General features: G+C 42.7%; 1 protein-coding gene across 1 annotated transcript in view; it reads left to right on the forward strand.

Annotated features, from left to right (window-relative positions):
- LOC127628881 (delta-type opioid receptor-like) overlaps positions 1–13,308 on the forward strand; it is an 86,172-nt gene extending 72,864 nt beyond the window's left edge. The window contains exons 3-4 of the mRNA XM_052105833.1: positions 2,075–2,427; positions 12,785–13,308. Coding sequence (XP_051961793.1) covers positions 2,075–2,427; positions 12,785–13,308 — 877 coding nt within the window. The remainder of the gene's footprint in view (positions 1–2,074; positions 2,428–12,784) is intronic.
- Positions 13,309–13,526: the final 218 nt, after the last annotated feature.

The following is a 13,526-nucleotide window of genomic DNA, read 5'->3' on the forward strand; positions in this document are numbered from 1 at the left end:
TACATTATAACACTTAAGTACTCATTTTTAACAGGCTAAGAACCATGAAGCTCATTCTTGTGATTTATGCTTCCTGATTAGCCTCTCTCTGTAAATCCCATTTTAGCAGCAGTTAATGAACTGAGACCTGTCCATGCAAAAAAAACTGTCTGTAGAGATTCAAGCCAAGATTGCATAAATAGACAAGATTAGAGAGGGAGAGAGAGAGAGAGAGAGCACTGATGGTGTATGTAATCCCACTGGTTACCCCAAAAAACTCACTGCAGCCTCATCAGCTCTGAGTGCTATTCCTCCTTCCTGATCTCACCACCTCGATTACTCTCTCTTCTCTACTCTCACCATCTCTCCACTTCAGTGATCTTTCCCTTCTCCATTTCTCCACTCCCCTCTCTTGCTCTTGGAGGCCAAGGGTCTATTTTCAGTGTTGTCTGATCTCAGTCTAGTTTTAAAGGAGCTGAAATGCTGTCAGTGGAAGATCAAGCATGTTTCTCACAAGCCCCTTCCTCATTCCATTCCAGACTAGGAGACATAAAATGAGCCTTCAGTCTCCACATTTCAAATCAAACCTTCTCCATCCAGAGAGGTTTAATTTTACTCATTGAGCATTTCATGCTGATTTTAGCTGGTCACCCATCACTTACCTGAACAATACTACACTGATTATGCAAATGTGCTCAGTAATGTAAACATCTTAAATGGATTTCCTTAATTAAGGTATGGTCATGAAAATTTTATGCAAAAATAAATTGGCAAATTAAGATTTTTGCCCATTACCCCAATTTCACATTGCATGTAAACACCTTTACCGGCATTCTCACTGGCTTATCCAATGTGTGCAATTGTTGTGCACAGGACTGTTTATGTACTGACATCAAAAGCAGAGAATAACCTGTTGATTTCTGTCCAATAAGCTAATTGCTGTTGGATATACGGCACATTTCAGTGGTTTTCTCGCCTTCTGTAGCGGTTGCTGCAGAGTATTCATGGATGGTTCATGTTCTCATTGCAGGCCTCTTCAGCCGTTCCCCATGCCGCACCTTCTACCTAAGGGTACGAGGCCGGCCCGGGTTAACGCTGGAGGTGCATCGGAGAGCACCTTGGTGATATTGGATGCCAAGGACTTGATTGGGCTAGCGCCCTTGGGTGTGCCCACCCAGTCTGAGGCCAACGCAGAGCTGACCGCCATGCTTTCCCTGGCCGCCACGAGTCTCGGGCTGGAGTGGAACTCTCCACCTGCCCCCACTTGCGGCTCGATGATTGGTTCCTGGGTTCGGGGCGCTGCTCATGGCAGTTATCATATATCAGTCTATGTGAGGACGTTCATTCCTAATAGGACTTATTTAACATACGACAATGAAAAAACATGGTTTACAGCAAAACTCAGACCATCCAAAGAGGATGCTTACAAAAGTGGGGAAAAATATTGTACAATCTGGCCAGAAACAAACTGAATAAGGAAATCAGAGTGGCTAAAAGAAGCTATTCTAATAAACTGTAAAACAGCAGTTTGCACACAAACATTGACCATTGCATCTGATTTCAACATTGAGAGTTCATTTTAATTGTGACATACAGACTGTAAATGTCAATGTTATAAACTAACTGCATAGTTTTCTCTTTCACATTAAAATTTCCACAGAACTTTTTTTGTCATACTCAGTGGAGGTGCAGCTGTTTTGAATAATCCGATCATTGGTGTATTACTACGTATGCTATCAAACTTTCGTTTTATTCTACAACACAAAACAGCTACCTGACAAATAATTCCCACTTTTCATGCCTTGTCATGGCAGTTCTTTACTCATATATGTAATTGTTTATGAATCTTGGTGCATTCCCACAGTGGAGATCACAGATTCAAGCTTTCAAAAAAAGAGATTACAGAAAAAGTATTGAAAAGCAAAGCAGATTTGATGTGAAATGCCATTTTATTGCCATTGTTGAGAAGGGCCCAAGGTATCGATTTCATATAGATGCAACCAGTTAGTTTTCTCAGAAAACTGACTGGAATTTTGTTAAATATGTTGTTCATCCTGATTTATATTTGTATTATCTCTCTCCATCTCTTTTATAGATATACCAAGATGAAGACAGCTACAAACATTTATATATTTAACCTAGCTCTGGCTGATGCCCTGGTTCTAGCAACGCTTCCATTCCAGGGCACTGATGTATTCCTTGGCTTCTGGCCCTTCGGCAATGCCCTGTGTAAAGCTGTGGTCTCCATTGACTATTATAACATGTTCACTAGTGTGTTCACACTCACCGTGATGAGCATGGATCGATATGTGGCAGTGTGCCACCCGGTAAAAGCCCTGGATATGAGGACGCCCCACAAGGCCAAGGTAGTCAATATCTGCGTGTGGGTCCTGGCTTCGGCCATTGGTGTCCCGGCTATGGTACTTGGAGACGTGGAGGATGACAATGGTGAGCATGTGTGTTTGTATGCATGTTTTTGCTATGATTCATCAAAATGTAATGAATTGCTTTGCTTTCCTTTTTGGCAGATGCCATCTAGGCCAGGAAACTTGCTAATCATGACCCAAATAGCCATTGAGGCATTATTTATAGGGCCATTCAGATCTAAGTTTTTACTATAATTTTTTTTTACAATGCAGTGCAAAACACAGTTTTTTTAACAATTTAAGTTCTTTTTAACTTGACACGTTGTCTCATAAATGTGGCGGTCCTGTGCGAGATGCTGAAAACACAGTGGAATGTGGTGCAATGGTCAATGATCTCTGTCTAAGATGTGTTTACAAAGGAAAACAATTGAAAAACAGCGCAGATGGACGCAAAAATGCATTCAGTGTAAATTGCCCCTTTTGGCTACTGTTGCAGATAATCTGGCCTTTCTAAAATCGTGCCAATAATTAGCACAGTAATATAATGCCAGTTAATGTAAATGTAATATAGTTGCATATAATAGCAATAATAGCAAATTAAGATAGATTTTAAAAAGAAGTGTGATCATTGGGATACTTCAAGATACTTTCAAGGGTGAACTTGACCTTCAGACTTTATGTACTGGTCAAAAAGCTCCTCAAAAGTGGTGCTTCGGAGACAAGTAGTCACAATCGACTGCAAACTTGTTTTCATGCATGGCTTCATTCTGGTATTCAACACTTACTTTTTATGATCCAATCAACTCCTGATGGATAAAATCAAGTGCTGCCCTACTTTGTTTGTCTTGTTTGTCACAATAGCTCACAGAACTGTCAGTGAATATAAAACATTTTTGCAGCTTTCAAATAGGAGCAGCCATTTTTACCATCACAGGAAATAATAGCACACAAAATAATAAATAACTACTCCTGGGACCAACAACAAACAACAACTGTTCTGTTAGAAAGCACGCCCAAAACATTTCAATGTTGCATTAATCATTTTGAACTAGGTGGTCACCTAGGGCACCACTAGCTGGCGAGGAGGCCGCTGCCACGCCAACACCAGCCCCCCTTTATAAAAGGACCTATGCATATATGTGTGCATATTGTGGTAAGATAGTTTGCATACAAAATGTCTAGGTTACTTTTGTAACCTCCATTCCCTGATGGAGGGAATGAGACGTTGTGTCGAATAAAGTGACACTAGGGGTCCCTATTCAATCACGCCATACGCCTTGTACATGCGCTGCTGATGCAAGTGTGGGCAGGCAGTTGCCTGCCAAGGTGACAGGCTGCGTTAGACTGCATGTACTCTTCCCCAATGCCCCATAAAAATAATAATTTTTAGGCTCCCGGCACCCCGAAGGGGGGAACAAAGCGACGTGCCAAGCATGGGAGCAGGCCGTGCCAGCCACGTCTTTTTTCTCTCTATGTTTCTCACATAGAGTTAAAGCGGCCTGGGCCATCTTAACACTATCACACACATCGGGGAAGGTATTCTTTTCCAACTCCTATTCTTTGGGAGGGGGGAGGTAATGGTGGCAGAATATATCACAATAGTTTTAAGGCCACATGTGGGAATGGTGCGGTGGTAGATCTTACCTGCTGCAATGGAGGAGTTGCAACAAACGCAGCGACAAGGGGGTAGTGGGGACTGCCCAAGGGAGATGCGGTCCGCCTGTCGGGGGACCGTGCAATGGAAAATACACACAGGGGGATTAATCCACACCTGCGCCTAAGAAACACCCTGCTCTGCCTCAAACTGGGCCCAGCTCTTAGCCCCAGCATCGAGCACTCCGCAGGAGGCGCACACCCCCTGTCTCACGGACCCCCTCGAGACATCCGACACAGAGTCCAAGACGTTAGCTCCGGAGGTGGTAAGACTGCTCCATCCCCCAGTGGAGGGCCGGGAGTAGAATCTTGTGTTTTTTCATTTTCCACACCCCCCGTACCCACATTCTCAAAAAAGAGCTATTTCCTTTGTCTCTGGGTCACCTGGCCCGCAAATGCCATTCTCACGGCACTTTGCCTTCAGATCTCAACAGTCCCGGCTTCCTGAACAGTCGTGGGGCCCTCAGCCCCACGACTGTTCCCCGGTCGGCCAGTTCAGACAAGTCTAGAGGACGCCAACATCGGACCTCCTCCTCAGTCACGAAACCGCCCCCTGCCGGGCCCGCGGAGCAAGGTAAGTGCTTTGAGTTTGTTCTCAGCACCAAAGCCTCGGGACGCTCCCTTGCCTCCCCACGCCACACTACCTGCTCCGCCCCGCTGCGAAGCCCTGCCGGGTACTCGTCCCCTTGGCTGTGGCTTTCACTGCCCAACCCATCGCGCTGGCTGCACCGGACACTTTGACTCGGTTACGCAATTCAGTTTGCCAGGCCCCCGCCCCCCTTCGCGGGCGTCCGTTTTTCCGCAGTACACGGCAAACATGCCAATTCCCTGCACACGGAAATCACTACTCTTTTACTCAAAGACGCGATAGAGCCTGTCCCTCCAACTGAAATGAAGAAGGGTTTCTACAGCCCTTACTTCATTGTATCCAAGAAAGGCGGCGGCTTAAGACCGATCTTGGACTTGCGAGTTTTCAACCGGGCTCTGCTCAAACTCCCGTTCAAAATGCTCACGCAAAAACATATTCAGACTTGCGTCCGGCATCTAAATTGGCCCCTTCTACCAGGCATCTTTACACCCTGAAGTGGCACTTGTTTGCAAATTGGTGTTCTTCCCGAGCTGAAGAACCACAGAGGTGCGCAGTTAGGTCAGTGCTTTTGTTTCTACAGGAGAGGCTGGAGGGGAGGCTGTCCCCTTCCACCCTCAAGGTATATGTCGCCGCCATCGCGGCTTACCATGAAACAGTAGACGGCAAGTCTCTAGGTAAGCACAACTTAATTATCAGGTTCCTAAGAGGCGCCCGGAGGCTAAATCCCTCCCGGCCAAGCCTGTTCCCCTCCTGGGATCTCTCAGTGGTCCTCACGGGCCTCCAGAGACCCCCCTTCGAGCCGCTAGACTCAGCTGGACTCAGGGCCCTCTCTCTCAAAACGGCCCTGCTGATTGCGCTCACCTCCATCAAGAGGGTCAGGGACCTGCAAGTGTTCTCTGTCAGCGACACTTGCCTGGAGTTCGGTCCAGCAGACACATATGTGATCCTAAGACCGCGACCAGGCTACGTGCCCAAGGTTCCTACCACGCCCTTAAGAGATCAGGTAGTGAGCCTGCAAGCACTGCCCCGGGAGGAGGCAGACCCAGCCCTTTCGTTGCTGTGTCCGGTACGTGCTTTGCGTATCTATTTGGACCGCACGCAGAGCTCTAGACGTACTTAGCAGCTCATTGTCTGCTTCGCGGGACAGCAGAACGGGAACGCTGTCTCCAAACAGAGGCTCGCCCACTGGGTTGTCGACGGCATTTCATTGGCTTATCACACCCAGGCCGTGCCCCCCCCTTGCGGATTCGAACGCACTCAACCAGAAGTGTTGCGTCCTCGTGGGAACTGGCCAGGGGCACCTCCCTAGCAGACATCTGTAGAGCAGCAGGGTGGGCAACACCTAATACCTTCGCGAGATTTTACAATCTCCGGGTTGAGTCGGTATCGTCCCGTGTTCTCTCAGGTCCTAGCCCATAGAACTCTGTAATACGCTGACAAACTGGCCTGGTGAATCGCTTGCAGCCGAGGTAAAACAGTACGCCTTTTCTCCCAGGAGATCCCATCTCTCGGATCCCTGGATGATTCCTCCCTAGTCCTCATGGGTCCGCAGTTCAGCGGAGGAACTCGCCGACCCAATACACTACGGGTAGCAAGGATGTTTCTTCAACTTTATGCACTTTTAGCACTTTAGATATCTTGAAAGTAGTCTCTTTCTCCACTTTTCCCACTCTCTATTGTTGATTTACTTTGTCTGATAACAATATTCAACAGTGTATGTACATGTGTCACAGGAGATTTATGTAATTTCTTTATTAATTCCCACAACAGTGTCATTTCCACCACACCTTATATTCTGTATTGTGTTTAATAGAATTTATTGATGAAAATTACAATTAAGTTTCTGAAAAAATTTGGTAATTTCAAAGCAAACATTTTATGTATCCTAAATACACTTAATGAAATAATATTTTTATACTTTTATATGCATAATTTAGCAAAATTACAGCTTGATTGGAAATTAAGACCAATAAAATATTATGCTCACACATAACAGTACTTACCTTGATTTTTCTATGTATCCTTCAATATACCTTCAATAATTGTAGAAATATACATGTATGGACATATACAGTATATGATTTCTGTTTGGGATAACATGTCTGTGTAAGTGGTTTTGTGTTTATTGTGAGGTGTTCTCCAAAGTAGAATAAAATATAATATGGAATATTCTCAATAGGCAATGTTATAGAAAACAAATATATACTTCTTGTTTGCAGTCGTCTTTCAATTCATATGTGCAGGGGAAAAAAACTTAGACCAAGGTAGGAAATTACACAAAATATTTATTAACACAAGTTATGTCAGTCAGATGAAATAATAGAAAATACAGTAACCAAACTGTATTTAAAAATTAAAAAGTAACCAAACATTTTATGAATTAATATTTCTCTGAAGCTAAGAACTGCACTGCTGGACTTAAGGCATAGTTTCTTCTTTTGGCCCTCTGAAGGTGTGGTTCCCCTCCTGTCACTCACTCGACATTGTGTCGATGTAGTGACACTAGGGGTCTCTCATTAGAGCCTCGTTTTCCTCTGAACTTTGAGAAAAGGCCAATGAAAAATTGGCAAACAGTATTTGCATGTCCCTCCCCTGGACATACGGATATAAAAAGAGGGAATCGTGCATCTGTTTAGTCAGATTTTTTCTTCAGAGCCGATGGGTTGTGTGTCCAGCAAGCTGACGTATCCACTACTGTTCCACTCACCTCTACAGAGCTTTGCTGTTGGATCTTACGGCACATTACCAGCGGCTTTTCTCTTCTCTTCACGCCAATGCAGTCTATGCCCCTGGGCGCTTCGACAGTGCTTCTAAAAGAGCAAATAACTTCTAAAAGAGTATTTTCTCTAAAAGTGTACACATTGGCATTGAATGTCTTTTTAAAGATGCGTCTTTTTGAAGATGCCTTTCCGCCTTTGTGTAGTTCCTGGATGCGGCAGATACCTCTCCGCTTCTGACGGTCATAGAGGCTGCCTCGTGTGTCTGGGCCGCGATCACACCGAGGCAGTGTTTGTAGATGGCTCTTGTTCTCACTGCGAGAATTTGACCATGGCAACTTTGTGGTCGCGGCTTTCGTTTCTGAAAGGAAACGCCACTACAGCCCCCCCCCCGTATCGTGCCTTCTTCCCACGGGATTGAGGCTTACGAGACTGGCGATGAAGGTGATTTGTGGAGTTCAGCAGATACGGTTTTGCCGGGTAAATCCCCACGAACCACCCGCCCCCAGCACACTCGTTTGCTTCCGTCCAGGTCCGATGTGAGACGGCTCGCCCCACGGCCAGTCTGATGTCTCCTTCAGAACCCTCGAGCTGGATGATGACATCGGTGCTGCATTGGAGAGCATTGCAGCATCTGATGCAGAGGACTCAACTGGGCTGCCACCTTCGGGTCTGCCCGCCCAGTCTGAGGCTGACGCGTAGATGTCCGATATGCTTGCCCGGGCCACCGTGAGAGTGGGGCTGGACTGGAACCCTCCGTCCTCCCCTCAGCCCTCAAGGCTAGACGATTGGTTCCTAGGGTCAGGGTGCCGCTCGAAGCCACACCGGCCTGGGCAAGCATATCGGACATGCAGGAGAAAGCATAGCGAGAGAAAAGGCCGCAGCTGGCACGGCATGCTCCCATGCTTGTCACGTTGCTTGTTCCCCCCCTCAGGGATGCCAGGAACCTAAAATGTATATGATATCTTATGGGCATTGGGAAAGGTTATGTGCAGCCTGATGCAGTCTCCTCCTTTTTATTGGATAGGGACCACTAGTGTCACTACATCAACACAACGTCGAGTGAGTGACAGAAGGGGAACGTCTAGGTTACTTTTGTAACCCTCATTCCCTGATGGAGGGAATGAGACGTTGTGTCCCTCTTGCCACATATTGCACCAACTGCTGTAATGGCCAAAACTTATTCTCGGCTCCTCAGTGCAAAACCTGACTAAACAGATACACGATTCCCTACCATGTCTGGGGGAGGGACATGCAAATTCTGTTTGCCAATTTTTAATTGGCCTTTTCTCAAAGTTCAGAGGCAACCGAGGCAATCAAGAGATACCCCTAGTGTCACTACATCGACACAACGTCTCATTCATTCCATAAGGGAATGGGGTTTACAACAGTAATCTAGACATTTCACAACCTGCAGAAATTCAAGGATCTTGGTCCTTGGAATCCAGAATTTTCTTAGGATATCATCATCAGATAGAGTCATGTTGGCAGAAATTTGTCATTATGTAGGCATTTATATACGTCGCCTTCTGTGCTCAAGCTGTAGGATTCTTTGTAAAGCTACCATTGTTGAGAATTTGATACACACATAGATACTGTCTTTGTTAGGAGAGTCATTAATAGGGGAGGAATGGATAGAAACACCTTGGTGGCTAATAATCATCTAATTTAACTAGCTAAATGTGAGTGTTTCATCAATGATTTGTGACAGTAATAGGGCACATCTTAATTTGATTATCAAACTATTGTATGCATCTGTTGATGGGTTTTAGGTTATAAAATTGGCTGCTTTCATGCTGTTTTTTTTCCGTAGTTATCGTGCTGTGGCTTGGGAAAAATGAGAAGGCCTCTCTTTAGAATTGTCTGAATACTTAAATAAAGGATGTGTTTTGTGTCATGTTTGGCTTATATTATCATGCTATTATCTTGTGTATTGAGACAATCTTTACATAGCCAGCTTTAGTTACCTGTAGTGTATGTGATGGTTGGTCATCACAGCAAAACAATAAAGGTTTGTGTGTCATTCCATACATAGGATTCTTAATCACATTTACAGTATAAAAAATAATTACATTATTCTTGTAGTTGATAATGAAGTAATGGCATTGCATGACATGATTCACATGATAATTGCTTACATTTGATCTGGCATTCCAATGCTACTGTGATGCACCATGTACGAAGTATCAACTATTATGTGCTCATTTCTACATGTTAAAATACTGGATGAATTCCCAGCGTATTAGAAAAGCACAAACTCAAAACACATGTTAAAAAATGACATCAAATGGGATTATATTTTGTATTTAAATTCAGATTGTGAAGGTTATACTGTAACTTCTCTGTCACTGAAAAGTAATTTGAAAATGTTTCATGTTTGCATTTTTTAGTAAACAGCTTCACCAGAGACCCATTTTCCATACCCAGTCTGTATCTTTCACTCCATATACTCTATATTTAATTATATCTTTCATTGTGTCAAGAATAAAAGTGGCATTTTTATTGTTTTTTGAAAAGTGTGCATATGTATGTGCTGAACTGCGGTAAGGTGTGTTAAGAGGAAAACCTCTCGCAGATCAATGCAGCGAGAGGTCGTGATGAAAACAAACACCTGCAACAGAGGGGCATGTGAAAATAAAGCAAAACAAAGGAGAACAGAAAATAACAGAAGTAGTCCTCAGATGCCATGTTCGTTATTTACAGCAGCATCGTGTGGAAATAAAATTTCTGTGGAGCTGCTTACAAACCTCTGTAGTAGGAGGGATGATTGCCGTACCCTACTGTAGTAGGCTAAACAAGAGTACACCACTTACAAACTATATAAACGTAAATGTCTATTTTGTGTCTCAAGCAGTCAAAATAATGGCATTCTGTCCATGTCATAATTTGATATCCATTCAATCTCTGCAGAATTTATTACTCCACCCCCTGAGTAATGTCATTAACGACAGCTCTACATTGTTGAACCAACGTGGTTTGAACGATGGATGTGCGACATAGTTACTAGAGTTTCGGGAAACAGTCATGACTAGCTTTTTAGTTTCTCTAATGAGTCATCGTACTATGGTGGTTCAGCATTGTACGGGAAAAGCACCTCTGCTTCGGTGCAGTTTTTTTTCTGGGTTACAGATTGCAAAGATATACTGAACCAATCAGCTGTTAGTAAAGTGACATCTCTGATACATTAAGTCACTGTCCTATCTCTAGATCCAAATTAAAGTGTGCTTCACAGGGAAATAAATGTAATTAATTTAGATGTATATATTAATATTAAATAGGCTATATTAGATCTACATATTAAAATATTATAAAATGGTTTATTTGAGAAATCAGATAACCTTGTTTCTTTTGACCAGCACATTAAAAACGTATTATTGAGTTTGCTTTTCATTACATACTGTATCTGTATGCAGTGTGTGATGCTGAGAAAAAAAATACTGTTTGCAGAAGTGTTCGTAAGGTGATTATCACACTTTAAAGACACATTTATTGTGTGACAAATCTTTCCACCTAAACAAATATACTGGTTAAAATTGTATTGTTGACTATCACACAAAGTGAAATGGCTTGCACTAATTATATTAGGCTTTTAATTTAAAATGATTATAAAAGCTCTTATTGTGAACCGACATAAATTCAAGTAGACATTGTTTTCATTTATTTATTTGGTCTCTTTAAATGTCAGTCAAAGGGTTGCATCCTGTCAAATATGGGGAAAAAAAGAAACTAACACCAATTTCAAATGTGATCATGTTGGATTAAGGTGGACCAGATTTTATGCCACATGTCAACGGTCTAGCTATGAGAGGCTAGACCCCAGGTAAAATCTATAATCCAATTGCCAGCTTTTCAGCCAAGGCATGACTTGAGCCAAGCCAAATGTGAAAAAGCACCTCTTGGCACTAACAATTGACAGCTGCTTCATGTGAGTGTGGATATAGCACTCGGAAAGTACTGATTCACACATCTTTGGGAACAGACAGGCTTTTTATGTTATCAGAGGTTGGCTGTCATAAATGTCAAGAGGAGTGGTAGGGAGAAAATGATTAACTGAAAAACAAAATTTTCTCTAAAGGGCATGTTGAATCTCTTAAAAAAAATCAATATTGTGGAAGTGCACTCAGTAAGGGATTTACGCACAGTAGATTTGATAACAGATTGATCGTAATAGTGCAGATATTTTCTGATGGGTTTTTCACATTTTGAAGATTTACTGTCAATTGACACTGGACATGAAAATCCCCTGAAATTTTTTTACATGAAAGACAGTGATTTGTGGGGCATACGATTTCAAACTCTATGTTGTATTCAGTCACCTTAAATGACAAGGTAGATATTAAAAAAAAGTATATAATAATTCAAACGTCAGTCAATCTATTGAATCAAATAATTTGTTCCAATAAACTTCAATTTATGTGTTGGTATTGTTTCTCATCTGGAATGTTGATCCATTAAATTGAAACATCATTCATTGGAGTAACATTTTAGCTTTACAGTTGAGGTTCTGGCTTTGGCCTCCTTCCTGTTTGACTTGCAGCTGCAGAAAAAGTATGTGAACCCTTGTATTATTCTTGAATTTCTGCATAAATCAGTCATTCAATTTGATTTGATATTAAATGGAAAAACACTGTCTGCTTACATTGAGAAAAAACAACAACAATGGGTTAAATAAGAGTTAAGCTTAACTGACAACATGTGTGGCATAATGTTGTTTACCAAAACAAATTTAGACTTCTCCCTCTGTTAATGTTTATTTATTTATTTAATTTTCAGCAAAAATCAGCTTTACAGCGATGCTCTTGCAGTAGAAGTCAATGTGGCTGATCCATAAATGTTAAAATATGAAAAGTTTCAAAAGTATACAATATGCCCAAGACGTAAACAATATGCGTGTCAACATGCTTTAGTGTGATAAAATTGCCTACGTTTTCTGTGTAGTTATATCAAATTTTACAGCTTTGTTGCGTGTAAACCCTAAAACAACTGTAAAAACTTAAACAAAACAGATTTAAACAACTTTACAGCTGAAATAAAGCTTTAACAAAAGAATGAACGTGTGCTTTTATAAAATTATTAGCTTCACATTTATGCCTTTAAACCCTCCAAATATTTGCCCCTTTCACTTCATTGTAATTAACACACTGAAACCTCGATTTTCCTCTTTATTTTTTAAACAAAAGGAGGTATATTAATTAATTATTATAATTTATTTATTTTGTGGTCATTTATGCCATGAATGCTGTCAAATGAGATTAACTTGAACCCAAAATATTCCTTTAATTTAACAAACTTGGAAAAGATGATCAGAGAAGACTTGACCTATAAAAACAATAACACATTTTCTTGCAAATTTCTTCTTTTTTTGCCCTTCACAAGAAGCGGAGTTCACATACTTCTTGCTGCAACTGTAGTCCATCATAACAACCCCAAATATCCTCTTTTGCCATATTGATTGAAAGTTTATTGTTCTCTCTCCCCAGGCATTGAGTGCATCTTGGTTCTGCCAGATCCTCGCAGTTACTGGGACCCTGTGTTTGGCACCTGTGTTTTCCTACTCTCTTTCCTGGTTCCCGTGGCAATCATCAGTGTGTGCTACAGTCTGATGGTAAAACGCCTCCGCAGTGTTCGCATCTTATCGGGGTCCAAAGAAAAAGATCGCAACCTTCGGCGCATCACCCGCATGGTGCTTGTGGTAGTTGCAGCTTTTGTTGTTTGCTGGACACCAATCCAGATTATGGCCCTTGCACAGTCACTGGGCTTTAACTTGGGCAGTGTCCAAACGGTGGTCTTCATGCATTTCTGCATCGCCCTAGGTTACGTCAACAGTAGCCTCAACCCGGTTCTCTATGCATTCCTTGATGAAAACTTCAAGCGTTGCTTCCGTGATTTCTGCCACCCCTCACCATTCAGTCTGGATGCACAGCAGTCAGGCCGTATGTGCAACATTGCACGTGAGGTAGCCTACAACTGCAAGACTGCAGATGGGAACAGTAACCCCGCATGACTAGGCGTGGAGCTGCCCCTGGTCAGCCCCGAGCCACAACCCAGTCCAGGGACAGGAAACTCAAACTCTGAGTTGACTCAAATTACAACTCTCTAGCACCACAGTCACCTCCGTCAGGTTTGCGGGGGACATGGCTGGGCTAGGAGTGAGGGCGGAGTCAAGATAAATGACACACCCTCTTAGGGACAATGGGGCTCACTTTACAGTGTCTTAATTGG

This window comes from Xyrauchen texanus, chromosome 35, assembly GCF_025860055.1.
Source record: "Xyrauchen texanus isolate HMW12.3.18 chromosome 35, RBS_HiC_50CHRs, whole genome shotgun sequence".
Lineage (NCBI taxonomy): Eukaryota > Metazoa > Chordata > Actinopteri > Cypriniformes > Catostomidae > Xyrauchen > Xyrauchen texanus.